At 57.6% G+C, this 9,961-nt stretch overlaps 4 protein-coding genes across 4 annotated transcripts, besides 8 other annotated features; all 4 read left to right on the top strand.

Annotated features, from left to right (window-relative positions):
• Positions 1 to 29: 29 nt before the first annotated feature.
• Positions 30 to 46: a microsatellite.
• Positions 47 to 158: 112 nt separating this feature from the next.
• Positions 159 to 190: a microsatellite.
• Positions 191 to 319: 129 nt separating this feature from the next.
• Positions 320 to 348: a microsatellite.
• A 63-nt stretch (positions 349 to 411) lies between these two features.
• Positions 412 to 430: a microsatellite.
• Positions 431 to 765: 335 nt separating this feature from the next.
• Positions 766 to 3,567, top strand: Tco025E_03470 (putative subtilisin-like serine peptidase; the record flags this gene model as incomplete). The annotated part of the gene is made up of 1 exon (XM_029370388.1): positions 766 to 3,567. One exon carries the CDS (start codon positions 766 to 768, stop codon positions 3,565 to 3,567), a length of 2,802 nt encoding a protein of 933 aa, XP_029229603.1.
• A 100-nt stretch (positions 3,568 to 3,667) lies between these two features.
• Positions 3,668 to 4,981, top strand: Tco025E_03469 (subtilisin-like serine peptidase; the record flags this gene model as incomplete). The annotated part of the gene is made up of 1 exon (XM_029370387.1): positions 3,668 to 4,981. The coding sequence occupies one exon, from the start codon at positions 3,668 to 3,670 to the stop codon at positions 4,979 to 4,981; it is 1,314 nt and encodes a 437-aa protein (XP_029229602.1).
• Positions 4,982 to 5,074: 93 nt separating this feature from the next.
• Positions 5,075 to 5,104: a microsatellite.
• Positions 5,105 to 5,593: 489 nt separating this feature from the next.
• Tco025E_03468 (ABC transporter) lies at positions 5,594 to 6,577 on the top strand (the record flags this gene model as incomplete). The annotated part of the gene is made up of 1 exon (XM_029370386.1): positions 5,594 to 6,577. One exon carries the CDS (start codon positions 5,594 to 5,596, stop codon positions 6,575 to 6,577), a length of 984 nt encoding a protein of 327 aa, XP_029229601.1.
• A 36-nt stretch (positions 6,578 to 6,613) lies between these two features.
• Positions 6,614 to 6,651: a sequence feature (A-rich).
• A 324-nt stretch (positions 6,652 to 6,975) lies between these two features.
• Positions 6,976 to 7,002: a microsatellite.
• A 195-nt stretch (positions 7,003 to 7,197) lies between these two features.
• Tco025E_03467 (putative Zn-finger protein) lies at positions 7,198 to 9,795 on the top strand (the record flags this gene model as incomplete). Its single annotated transcript, XM_029370385.1, has 1 exon — positions 7,198 to 9,795. One exon carries the CDS (start codon positions 7,198 to 7,200, stop codon positions 9,793 to 9,795), a length of 2,598 nt encoding a protein of 865 aa, XP_029229600.1.
• Positions 9,796 to 9,937: 142 nt separating this feature from the next.
• Positions 9,938 to 9,961: a microsatellite.

Genomic DNA, 9,961 nt, shown 5'->3' with positions numbered 1-9,961 from the left:
GGGGCGATGGGACAAAAAAAACTAAACATTATATATATATATATATCAAGCAACCGATAAAATAAGCCGATTAGGTCATTCAAAACGATTTGGTGTGTTTGTTCTATATGGTAACTACTTTTTTTTTTGTCTCTGCCTCTCTCCTCCTGTTTGTTTCCATATGTATATATATGTACATATACATATATATGCCTGTGTGCTTACATCTGCATTGCGAAGTATATGTGTAAGGCCTCTGTGCGCAGGGGACACGCACTGCTGTGCTTCATTTTTGAAACTAACACTTAATCCTCCACCCGCCTTGGGCGGCTGCGTTCCAGTGTGTGTGTGCGTGTGTGGCTGAGTGTGACGCACTCGAGAAGAATGCTGCCCTCTGCAGACCTTTGTCAGGGCCCGGGTGCGTTTGGTCCCTTTGTTTTTTTTTTTTTTTCAGCATCCATGTTTGCTTGCTCTCTTGATCTCTCTGGCCTCGAAGGAAGGTTATAGTGAGTGTGTGCCCAGTTTTATCGCAGACACGCGCGGTCTGCGGGACTGGCGTCACTGCTCCAGCAGCCGAGTCAACGCATTTCGATATCTACGTCTCTATCTCTCCCTCCCCACCCCGCCGCACACAACAAGCGTCGACAGCACCGAGCGTCGTGTGGCGCAGGCACCATCACCAGGGAGAAGAGAAAAAAAGAGCGGAGCACCACTTTTCTTTGGCAGCGGCAGTGAGGCACGGAATTAGCGGGGGCGATGCTCCCCGGGACGTCACCGACGTGTTTAATGTCAGCGCTTTCCACATTGCTGGCGGTGCTGGCTTTGTGCCTTTTGTGTGGCACGAGCCGTTGCGCCGCCGCCGCCGCCGCCGAGTCCTCGCAGTCCCCTGCGTGGAAGCGGAGTCCCCTGCAAAAGTGGCTTGGCGCGGAATGGTCGCAAAAGCATGAGGCGCCACTTTACTGGTTCCTGCAGCAGCAGCACCACCACCGCCAGCCGCGGCAGCAATATATACCCCTCGCAGACAATTCAACATCCCACCTGGCGGCCCCGCACACTCCGCGCCGAGTGCACGGGTCAGCGCACACCGCCCGCATGGCAGGGGTTGCAGGGGCGGGTGCGTGGCCTCTAGAGTCGAACTACGGTCGCTACATCATTGTGAGACTCGGCAAACTCAGTCGGGGGGAGCGGCGGAAGGTGTGGTACGCCTTGATGAAGCATGGCCTGGAAGACATCCACATCATTGACGAATTGCACATGCTCGTTTATGTTGATTCCCCGCGTGCCAACCGGCTTCGAAGAGCTGTTGAGGCCGCCGATGACGGCGCGGCGCCGCCGCTGTCGCTTCTGACGGTGTTGGACGTCTACTCCACTTCCGCCGGGGCGCACCTCAAGCTCTCGCGTGTACTTCGCCGTTCCATGAATAGCTGTGGTGCCCTGCATGGTGCTGCTGGTCGTGGTGGTGAAGAGGACTTTAATCGACTGGCAGAGCACGGCTCCCGGTGGCGGTTGCCGCTGGACGTTCGTACGGCCGTGGGGAGAGAGGAGGTTGTGGAGGAGTCACTGCGAGGTGTGCTCCGGAAGGCGGCCGACGTGTCAGTGGGGTGTCGCTGGGACATTGTTAGCTCGCCTGCTGGCAAGGGACACGTGCGATGGGTGCTGGCACTTGCTTCACAGGGGCGACAAGACGGGGACGAGGAGGCGAGCCTCATCTGTCGCTGCGCCGCCTTCATCCACGCGGTAGTGCGGCACCCCGCGGTGCGGTGGATGGAGGTGGCTGTTGAGCAGGTTGCCCCGCTCAACTTCCACGCGACTGCGCTCGTACAGCATGGGGAGCAGGATGAGGCGCAGCCGTTTCGTCCCTTCTGGGGCGGGGGGATCAACGGCAGTGGGGAATTGATCGGGGTGGCGGATAGCGGCGTCGACTTCGACAGCTGCTTCTTCCACGACCCCAAGGAGTCCGTGACGCTCTACCCAAAAGTGAACCATCGCCACCGCAAGGTGGTGTCGTTTGTTCCGAGCGATTTATTCCCTGGCGAGGTGTTGATTGGCGACAAAGAGCGAGGGCACGGCACGCACGTGGCGGGCACGGTGGCAGGGCACATGCTCGGTAACGGGGAGAATTCCAAGTACGACGGCGTCGCCAAAGGAGCGAAGCTCTTTTTCACGAGCCTTGGCGCCCGCAGCCAGTCCATGCTGACGCTCCCGGTTGACATCACGGATGTGTTTCGGCCTGGCTATAAGGAGGGGGCGCATATCTTCTCCAATTCGTGGGGATTTTTTGCCCCGGGCGAGTACACGGCGGTGGAAAAGAGCATGGACTCCTTGGCAAGCCAGATGGAGGATGCCCTCATCATCTTTGCAGCCGGCAATACCCCCAACTCCGGCTTGCTAACTCCTTGTCGAGCCAAGAACATGATTTGTATTGGGGCGCACAAGAACAGTTTCGATCGATACGAGCAAAACATCATCGCGGGGTTTTCGTCTCCGGGGCCGACGTACGACCATCGCGTGAAGCCCGAGCTTGTGACTCCGGGCGACAGCATCATTTCTGCCCTCTCTGACGGCAACATTTCCACGCGACAGTGCACCGTCGTTAGCATGCGGGGGACCTCCATGGCAACTGCCGCCTTGGCGGGGTCGGCGGCGCTGATGCGTCACCACCTCCGCAAGCTGGAGAACGTCTCCTCTCCGTCCGCCGCGTTGCTGAAGGCGTTGCTGATTCACGCCACCGTGAATTTGAATAACTCGCGGATGAGTGGGTTCGGCCGTCTTGACATGTCTCTTTTTTTTACTCCAACTGGCATTCGCGGGTGGTTCCGCGACAGAAATTTTATTGACCATCACACTAGTAACGTGCACCATTTTACCCTGGGGCCTGTGTCACCTGAAGTAGACGAAATGGTGCGTGTGACACTTGCCTGGACGGACCTCGGGGCCGCGATGGAGGGCTCGCTGAAGTCGTTGGTCAACGATCTCGACGTGGTAGTGGTGGACTCCACAGGTGTCTTGCACTTTGCTGGCAGCAACAACACCCTCGACACCACGAATGTCATGGAGCAAATTCGTTTGCCACCATCCTGGGAATTGGCCGCAGGATTCCGCGTCTTGGTTTACGGCGGCAGCGTACACGCGGGGATCAAACAGCCGTACGCCCTTGTGGTGTCTGGACCGAGTTTGAGGTACGTGGGCGATGCGGACGTCATGCCCAATGTGAGGTGCGCCAACAACTGCAGTGGACACGGCGACTGCGTTGGGGGTGTCTGCAAGTGCCACGCCGGGTATCGGTTTGTTGATTGCTCTATTTGCGACGAGGAAACCGTTTGTCATGGGCATGGGACGTGTGAGGCAAAGGAGCTGCGGTGCACCTGTGACAATGAGCACTTTGCCGACGCAAACTGTTCCTCGTGCAAATCGGGGTGGTACGGACCGTCGTGTTCTTCCGACTGCAAGTGTAGCAACAGGGGCAAGTGCGACGTGGTGACTGGCGAATGCGCCTGTCCAATGGACAAAAACGTGGGGTGGATCGGGGTGTTTCGCGGGTCCAGCTTGCGAGTTTTGCTGTCAGGACTTTGCCGGCGAAAATTGTAACTTGCGAAGCTACTGGTGCAGGGAGGATGGCTGGCCGGTGGTGGTGAATGACGCCGCCGGTGGCTACATTCAAGTGAACGGGTACGGCTCCTACTCCCCCATGCTGGTGTGCCGGTGGATGATTGTGGCCCCGCGGGGCCGTCGAGTGCGGTTGGAGTACCTCAGCTTTGACGTGGAGAGCCCGATGGACGTGGTCCTCCTGTACAACGACGCGACCGAGGAAACGGGACCCGCACGTGCGGACACCGGTACGAGCGCCAAAGGCGTAGTTTTTTTTTCTGCCTCTAATGTTTTGTCCGTCGTCTTCTCCTCCCAATGGTCGCACGTTCGTCGGGGATTCCTGCTGCGCTACGGTTTTGAGAAGTCCACACACCCCAACTGCAGCGTTTCATGCGTTGCAACCGCGTTCTGTGATGCGTGGGGCGGCGGTTTCTGCGTCTGTGATGAGGGGCGCGCGGGGTGGGACTGCGGCGTGGCGGTGGATGCCAACAAAAAGGCCCTGGAGCTGCGGGAAGGCGAAAAGGGGGCTGCCGCCCGGGTCACACTTCTTGTCAATGAGGAGTTGCAACTTGCCCTGAGGCATTCCTCGTCCAGGTGGAGAAGGGCCGACGTGTACCTGGCCTTTGAGAAGGGTCTCTTCACAAGGCGGCGGGACGGAATGGCGCTGAGGGCAGCAGTGCTCTACGGCAATCCTGGTGGGATGCTCAGCACGACAAGTGAGGAAAAAATTGAAGTAAAAAGTGACTGTAGGTATGCCAGAATTAGTATAGGTCGCACACTGAGTGACCAAGACGGCGGGTTAAATATCTCCTTCACTCTTCTGTATAGTGCATCGCTGGCATCGGTGACAGGTGACAGTGCAAAGTACCTTGCGGCGGCATATCTCGCACCGAGCGAATCCTGGGTTGCACAGGAAGAGAACGACAAAGATGCGCTTCCCTTGCGGGTGTATTGCACCCGATCTCTTCCATCTACAGTCCCTTCTTCGGTTTTTGGTGATTTGTCACCTTCACCGCGCGGTGGTTCCGCGGGCAGCTTGCACACCTTTATTGGCCTGACTTTGTTTGTGTGTGTCGTGTGTCTTTCGGCTGGCCTTTGCGTAGCTCTCTCCTGCTGCCCCCGGGTGCCCAGCGAGGACTTTGCCTTGGCAGAGATTCCCGCGGAGGAGGTGGCGGTGCTGGCGTCGCCCGACGGTGGCGGCGAGGAGGAGCTGGGCGATAATTTCAGCCTTGATTCCGCTGAAGAGCTGCTCTCCCCCGTGCCGCCGGTTTTGCTCGCGCGAGAGGCGCGGGAGGCGCGTCCGCAGGAGCCGCAAGAGGTGAGGCACGCGTACGCGGAGGTCCCGGTAGAGGATGTGAGTGAGGTGGAAATGGTGGAGGCAAGCCAGGCCCATGAACAGGGCGAAAAAATCTGAGCACCGCCCTCCCTGGAGCCTAGCCTCGTTGCTGAGCTCCTGTCACTGCAACATTTGTTCAAGTCACCTCTTTTTTTTCTTCTTTCTACGCTCTGTGTGTCTCTCCCTGTGTGTGTGTGTGTGGAGGGGTGGAGGCCGGTGTGTTTCCTTCCTTCCCCCTCACCGATTCGTTGTTGTCAATCCGCCGATGCTCTGACTCTAGTCCCTTCCTCCCCAGTAAGCGTTGATGCTTTTGGAGCTCTTTATTTATGTTGCCGTTGCTGCGCCTTGTCTCTTATTTTTCTCCGTTTATAATATATTTATATTCTTCCGTGTGTGCTTGCCAGGGCAATGCTGGTTTAGTTTGCACCCCTTTTGGAAGTCTCTTCTTCACCGCGCCTCTCTTCTCTCTTCCTTTGGGTCTGAGCTGCGGCTGCTGTCCTTCCTGCGCTGTGCGGGGCTGGGTGCTTCCGTGCGTGCCCCACCTTTTCTCAACTCTCACCCTGGCATTCTGCGGTTTACTTCCCCCTTTTTACCTGCGAGTGTGCCCGTGCGCAGGCGGAGGTGTCGTTGCCAGCAGCTTTTAAGGCAGGCCGGTCGGGCGTCTTTGTCAACTTTTTAGCGGCTGGAAGAATGAACGATGGCGCGGGCTGGCGGACTCCCATTTTCAATGAGGAGGGTCCAACCGACGAGGGCCGCGGGCAACGTGCCGCCGCAAATGTGCTTGTGCCGCAGATGAGTCACAGCCCCGAGGAAGATGAAAACGCCGTTGTGCTGCGCCTGCGCAAGCTTGAGAAGAGTTACCCCATTGAAGGTACGGACGACCGCGTGGTTGCGCTGCGCGACGTGAACCTCTGCGAGGGGTGTGGCAGGGACGGGTTTGGCCCGATCCGCCGTGGCGAGTTTGTTATGATTCGTGGCCCCAGCGGCGGGGGCAAGACGACTTTGCTGAGCATCATAGGCACCATCGACTTGCCGACCTCCGGCACCGTCGAGCTCATGGGGACGGTGGTGAACAGCAGTACTCCCGACAGTGTGCTGGCCGACTTCCGCTTGCGCAAGATTGGTTTTGTTTTTCAGACGTTTAATTTGATTTCTACGATGACCGCGCTGGAAAACGTGGAGCTCCCCATGACGCTGCGGGGCGTCTTGTCCAGGAGGGAGCGGCGACTGCGTGCCTCTCGGCTGCTGACCCTCGTGGGGCTGCGCAACCGCCTACACCACCTGCCCTCCGAGCTGAGTGGCGGGGAGCAGCAGCGGGTGACCATCGCCCGCAGCCTCGCCAACAACCCGCAGCTGCTGCTCCTAGACGAGCCCACCGGGGACCTGGACACGCTGAACACGATCCAGGTGATGGACCTGCTGCTGCGCCTCAACCGCATGACCAAGACGACGTGTATCATGGTCACACACAATTCTGACGTCGAGTGCTACGCGGACCGTATCCTGTACGTTGCGGATAGCCGGTTTGTTAAGGAGGTGCGAAACAGCTGCCCGCAGCGTCTCGTGTACGACGCGTATGTGAAGAGCCTTGAGAGGCGGGAGAACCAGATGACCACCGTTTTGACCTCGGAGGAAGACGTACTTGAAATCTCCGACTTGGGGGAAACCGCGTGAAGCCATGTAATTAGGCGGCACGACACTTGCTCGGGCTTGTGATTTATCCTTTTTTTTGTGTGTGTGTTTGGTTTTTCAAACCCTGTGCGTTTCCATTTGAGGTGTCTTCCTCGCCCCTGCCCTTCCTCGAAAATAAAAACCAAGTATATTTTAAACGAACGCAAAAATATGCCAAGTTTCAGTCGTGTGTGTTTTTTTTTTTGCTTCGACGCAATGAATTTGTCGGCTCACCGCGTGTGGCGCCTCCCCGTATTCTGCTGTCTCTCAGTTCCTCTCGCTGCCGCGTCGCTTCTGCCCCTTTCGCGCCTACAGTCTGCGGTTGCGGGGACTACGGGGTGGCCTGGAAACGGACAGGGCATTTGACTTTCCTCCCTTTGCGCGTTCTCTTGTCGTTGCTTGTGGGTGGGTGGGTGGGTTTGGGGGGTTGCGTCTACGGTGAGGCCACTGCAGGGGCGGTAGAAGAAGTGCAAAGAAGAAGTAACGGGAAGAGGCAAGTGCAGGCGGAGAGAGGACAAAAGGTAGGCGGCGCGGTGTGAAGGCCGTGCCGAGTTTTGTGCGAACAGGGGGAGCCGCGAGTGGGCGGTTTTCCGTCGCCGTGCGGCGGCTGCGCCTGCGACTTCATGTCGTTTCCGACGTCACGGGAGTCGGGCGCAGCGGCGGCGGCGGCGCCACCAGGTCTCGAGTGCGCCCTCCCCCGCGGAGGAGGGACGCCGAAGGCAGCTGCGGGGAATACAGGGGCGTTGCCCTCCACGAAACATGGGGCCAAGCCGGAACACCTGGGACTTGCGGGGGACGAGGAGCGACGACAAAAGCAGCAGGCGCAGCAAAGCGAGACTGCGGGGCCCGGCTTCCGCACGGATGCAAATGGGACCACAGAGAGGGACCATGACGACGAAATGGAGTGTTGGATATGTCGTTTTGGTGGAGACACTGCCCAAAATCCTTTGATTACGAACGTGTGCAAATGCCGTGGGTCCGTCGGTTGGGTACACCGTGAGTGCATTGACGCCTGGGTGCTTTCACAGCGTCGCTCTAACTGCCCAAGCTGTGGAGCAGCGTATAAGATTTTTGCGATAGGTGAGGTAGAGTTACCGCAGACCTGTTTTGAACAGTTGAGCTTTCTCTTCTGGGAGCTGTTCTTGCCCTTGTGCGCCAAGGCTCTGGTGCTCTTGGTTGGTAGCACGATAAACGGTTTCGTCGTGCCATGGATTATTGGCGTCGCATTTTATCATAAGTATTTCTTTTTGGGCCAGAGTGAAGCGCCGCTGGCATACAACGCCTCCGCAAGCACTGGCATCAACGGTACCTCGTTGCACCCCTCTCTGGCGGAGGGCGAGAGTGATTTAGCCTTCAGTGGTGTTTGGTTTTGGCTTAGTGTTATGGTCTACGGCTGGACTTGGGTCTCGCTGTGGCGATGTACGGCATCAGTGTGGGGCAAGTGGCAGGAGTTTTTTTCTCACACAGGCTTGATGTCGACAACGGCAACGGCAACAGCAACGGCAACGGAGGCGGAGGCGGAGGATGAAGAAGGGGAAGAGGCGGAGGAAGAAGATGATGAGGACGCGGAGTTCGGCCTGGGGCCTAGCACAACGGTGGGGACGCTGCATTGGACGTTGGACGCCGCCTTGGAGTGGACAGGCAGCTCGCGAAAGAAACTGATCCCACGGATGGTGGAACTCGGAGTCCTTGTGCCGGTTTCAGTTCTTCTGGGGCACACGCCTGGGCAGGCGTTGCTCATCTTAGTCCTGGCGGCGGGTCTCGGGTTTGGTCGCTTTCTATACCCAAGGAAGCGTATCACCGACCCGGTCCTTCGTTTTACCGAGGCCCAAGAGTACAAGGAAGGCGCAACGGCGTTGGACATCGCCCTATGGTACATTGCCTATGTCACAGAGATGCTGTGTTCAATCTTGCTCTCCACCTTTGCGGGGGTTGTTGTGCACTTTGCCTTATCCCCATACCTGCTAACGTTTCCGGCATCGTTATCGGCACTTATTGGTGAACTCTCACCGATACGAGTTCTGGCTTATTGGCTGATAGGGTTCTTCTGTTGCTTGGTTTTGCTGCAGGTGGAGGCGAGCATCCTGTTTCCCCTCTTTGCTCCGAATGTCCAATTATATTTTGCTCGAAGTGTGGACATGGACGTGGAAGATGATGGCGACTACTGGAGTGTCATCTTGGCCCAAGTCATTGACGTCGACCCGCTTCGCATTGTTGTGGATTTTGTCTGCCTGTGTTGCATTGAGTTAACCGTTTTGTATGTGTTTTTGGCCGCCCCCCTTTACGTCATGTTTACCGCGTATGGGGCGCTGACGGAGAGCGGGACAAGTGGAAACCTCACGCTGCCGCTTGCCTCTGGATTCCCTGTAGCCATCGTGGGACCTGGAGGCGACGGGGTCGGTGCGTGGCTAGACTTCGACCTCGCCTCGGAACTGAGGCCGTTGGTGGACGATGGCTCTGAAAGCCTGCTCTCTCTCTTGGTCTGCTTGGCGTGCTACCTCGCGCGTCTCTCGCGAGGGGTGTTTGCCTGGCTCATGGATAATCCTTACTGGTTGAACTGCGCGGCAAATGCACTGATCGTGTTTGGCGCAGGAACGGCTATTTTCTGCATGAGGCGATTCCCAATGAAGCGCATGCAGTTGAAGGTCCTTCGAGGAGTTGTTATGTTTCTTGCGCGTCACGTCGTTCACCTGGAGGATTTTCTCTTCGATGAGCAGCACCTCTCCATCCTTGACAGCTGGCTGCGTAGCGACGCTCAGTCCGGTCCCCACTTTCCAGAGGTGCAGCTGTCGGCGTACCTCGTGCCGCGGCAGTGCTCGCTGCCGCCAGGGTCGGCGGTGCCACGATATCTGAGGCTGCGTCTTCTGGTCTTCTCGTGCCTGTTCTTTGCCGCCTCCGGTGCATTGTTTTGGGCAATCCCCTTGGCGGTCATGACGCCGCTCTTAATCGTTGTGCCGTACTCGGTGCCGCTCCTATGCGTCTCGGTCAACCTGATCTTCCTTGTATTCAACCCCAGGATGTACTTTGATGCGGCGAACGAGTTTATGCTGCTCTGCGTCCTCTTTGTTTTTGGCGTCCTGCTGCAGCCGCTCTTCATCTGCGCCTCGCTGTGGCAGCTCTCGCTGCCGCAGCTGGTGCTGGAGACGATGGAGTTCGACCACAAGCTGCGGCGCATGGTAGGCGTGTACGACGACGAGGCGGAGGACGCCGCGCACTCTTGAGGCGGCGCGGAGCGGGAGGCGCGCGCAAAAAGTAATGGGAAAACGAAAAGAAAAAAGACGAAGAACGTCAGCCACAAAATATGAGGAAAAAAATGGCGTGTGTGTGCGTGGAATCACGGGCTTTTTCTCTCTCTTTTTGTTTTGTTGTGCTTGTGTGTGTGTGTGT

Source organism: Trypanosoma conorhini (assembly GCF_003719485.1).
Source record: "Trypanosoma conorhini strain 025E chromosome Unknown Tco_14.4_contig_00157, whole genome shotgun sequence".
In the NCBI taxonomy this organism is placed as follows: domain Eukaryota; phylum Euglenozoa; class Kinetoplastea; order Trypanosomatida; family Trypanosomatidae; genus Trypanosoma; species Trypanosoma conorhini.
This window is presented reverse-complemented; position numbering and strand designations above follow the sequence as displayed.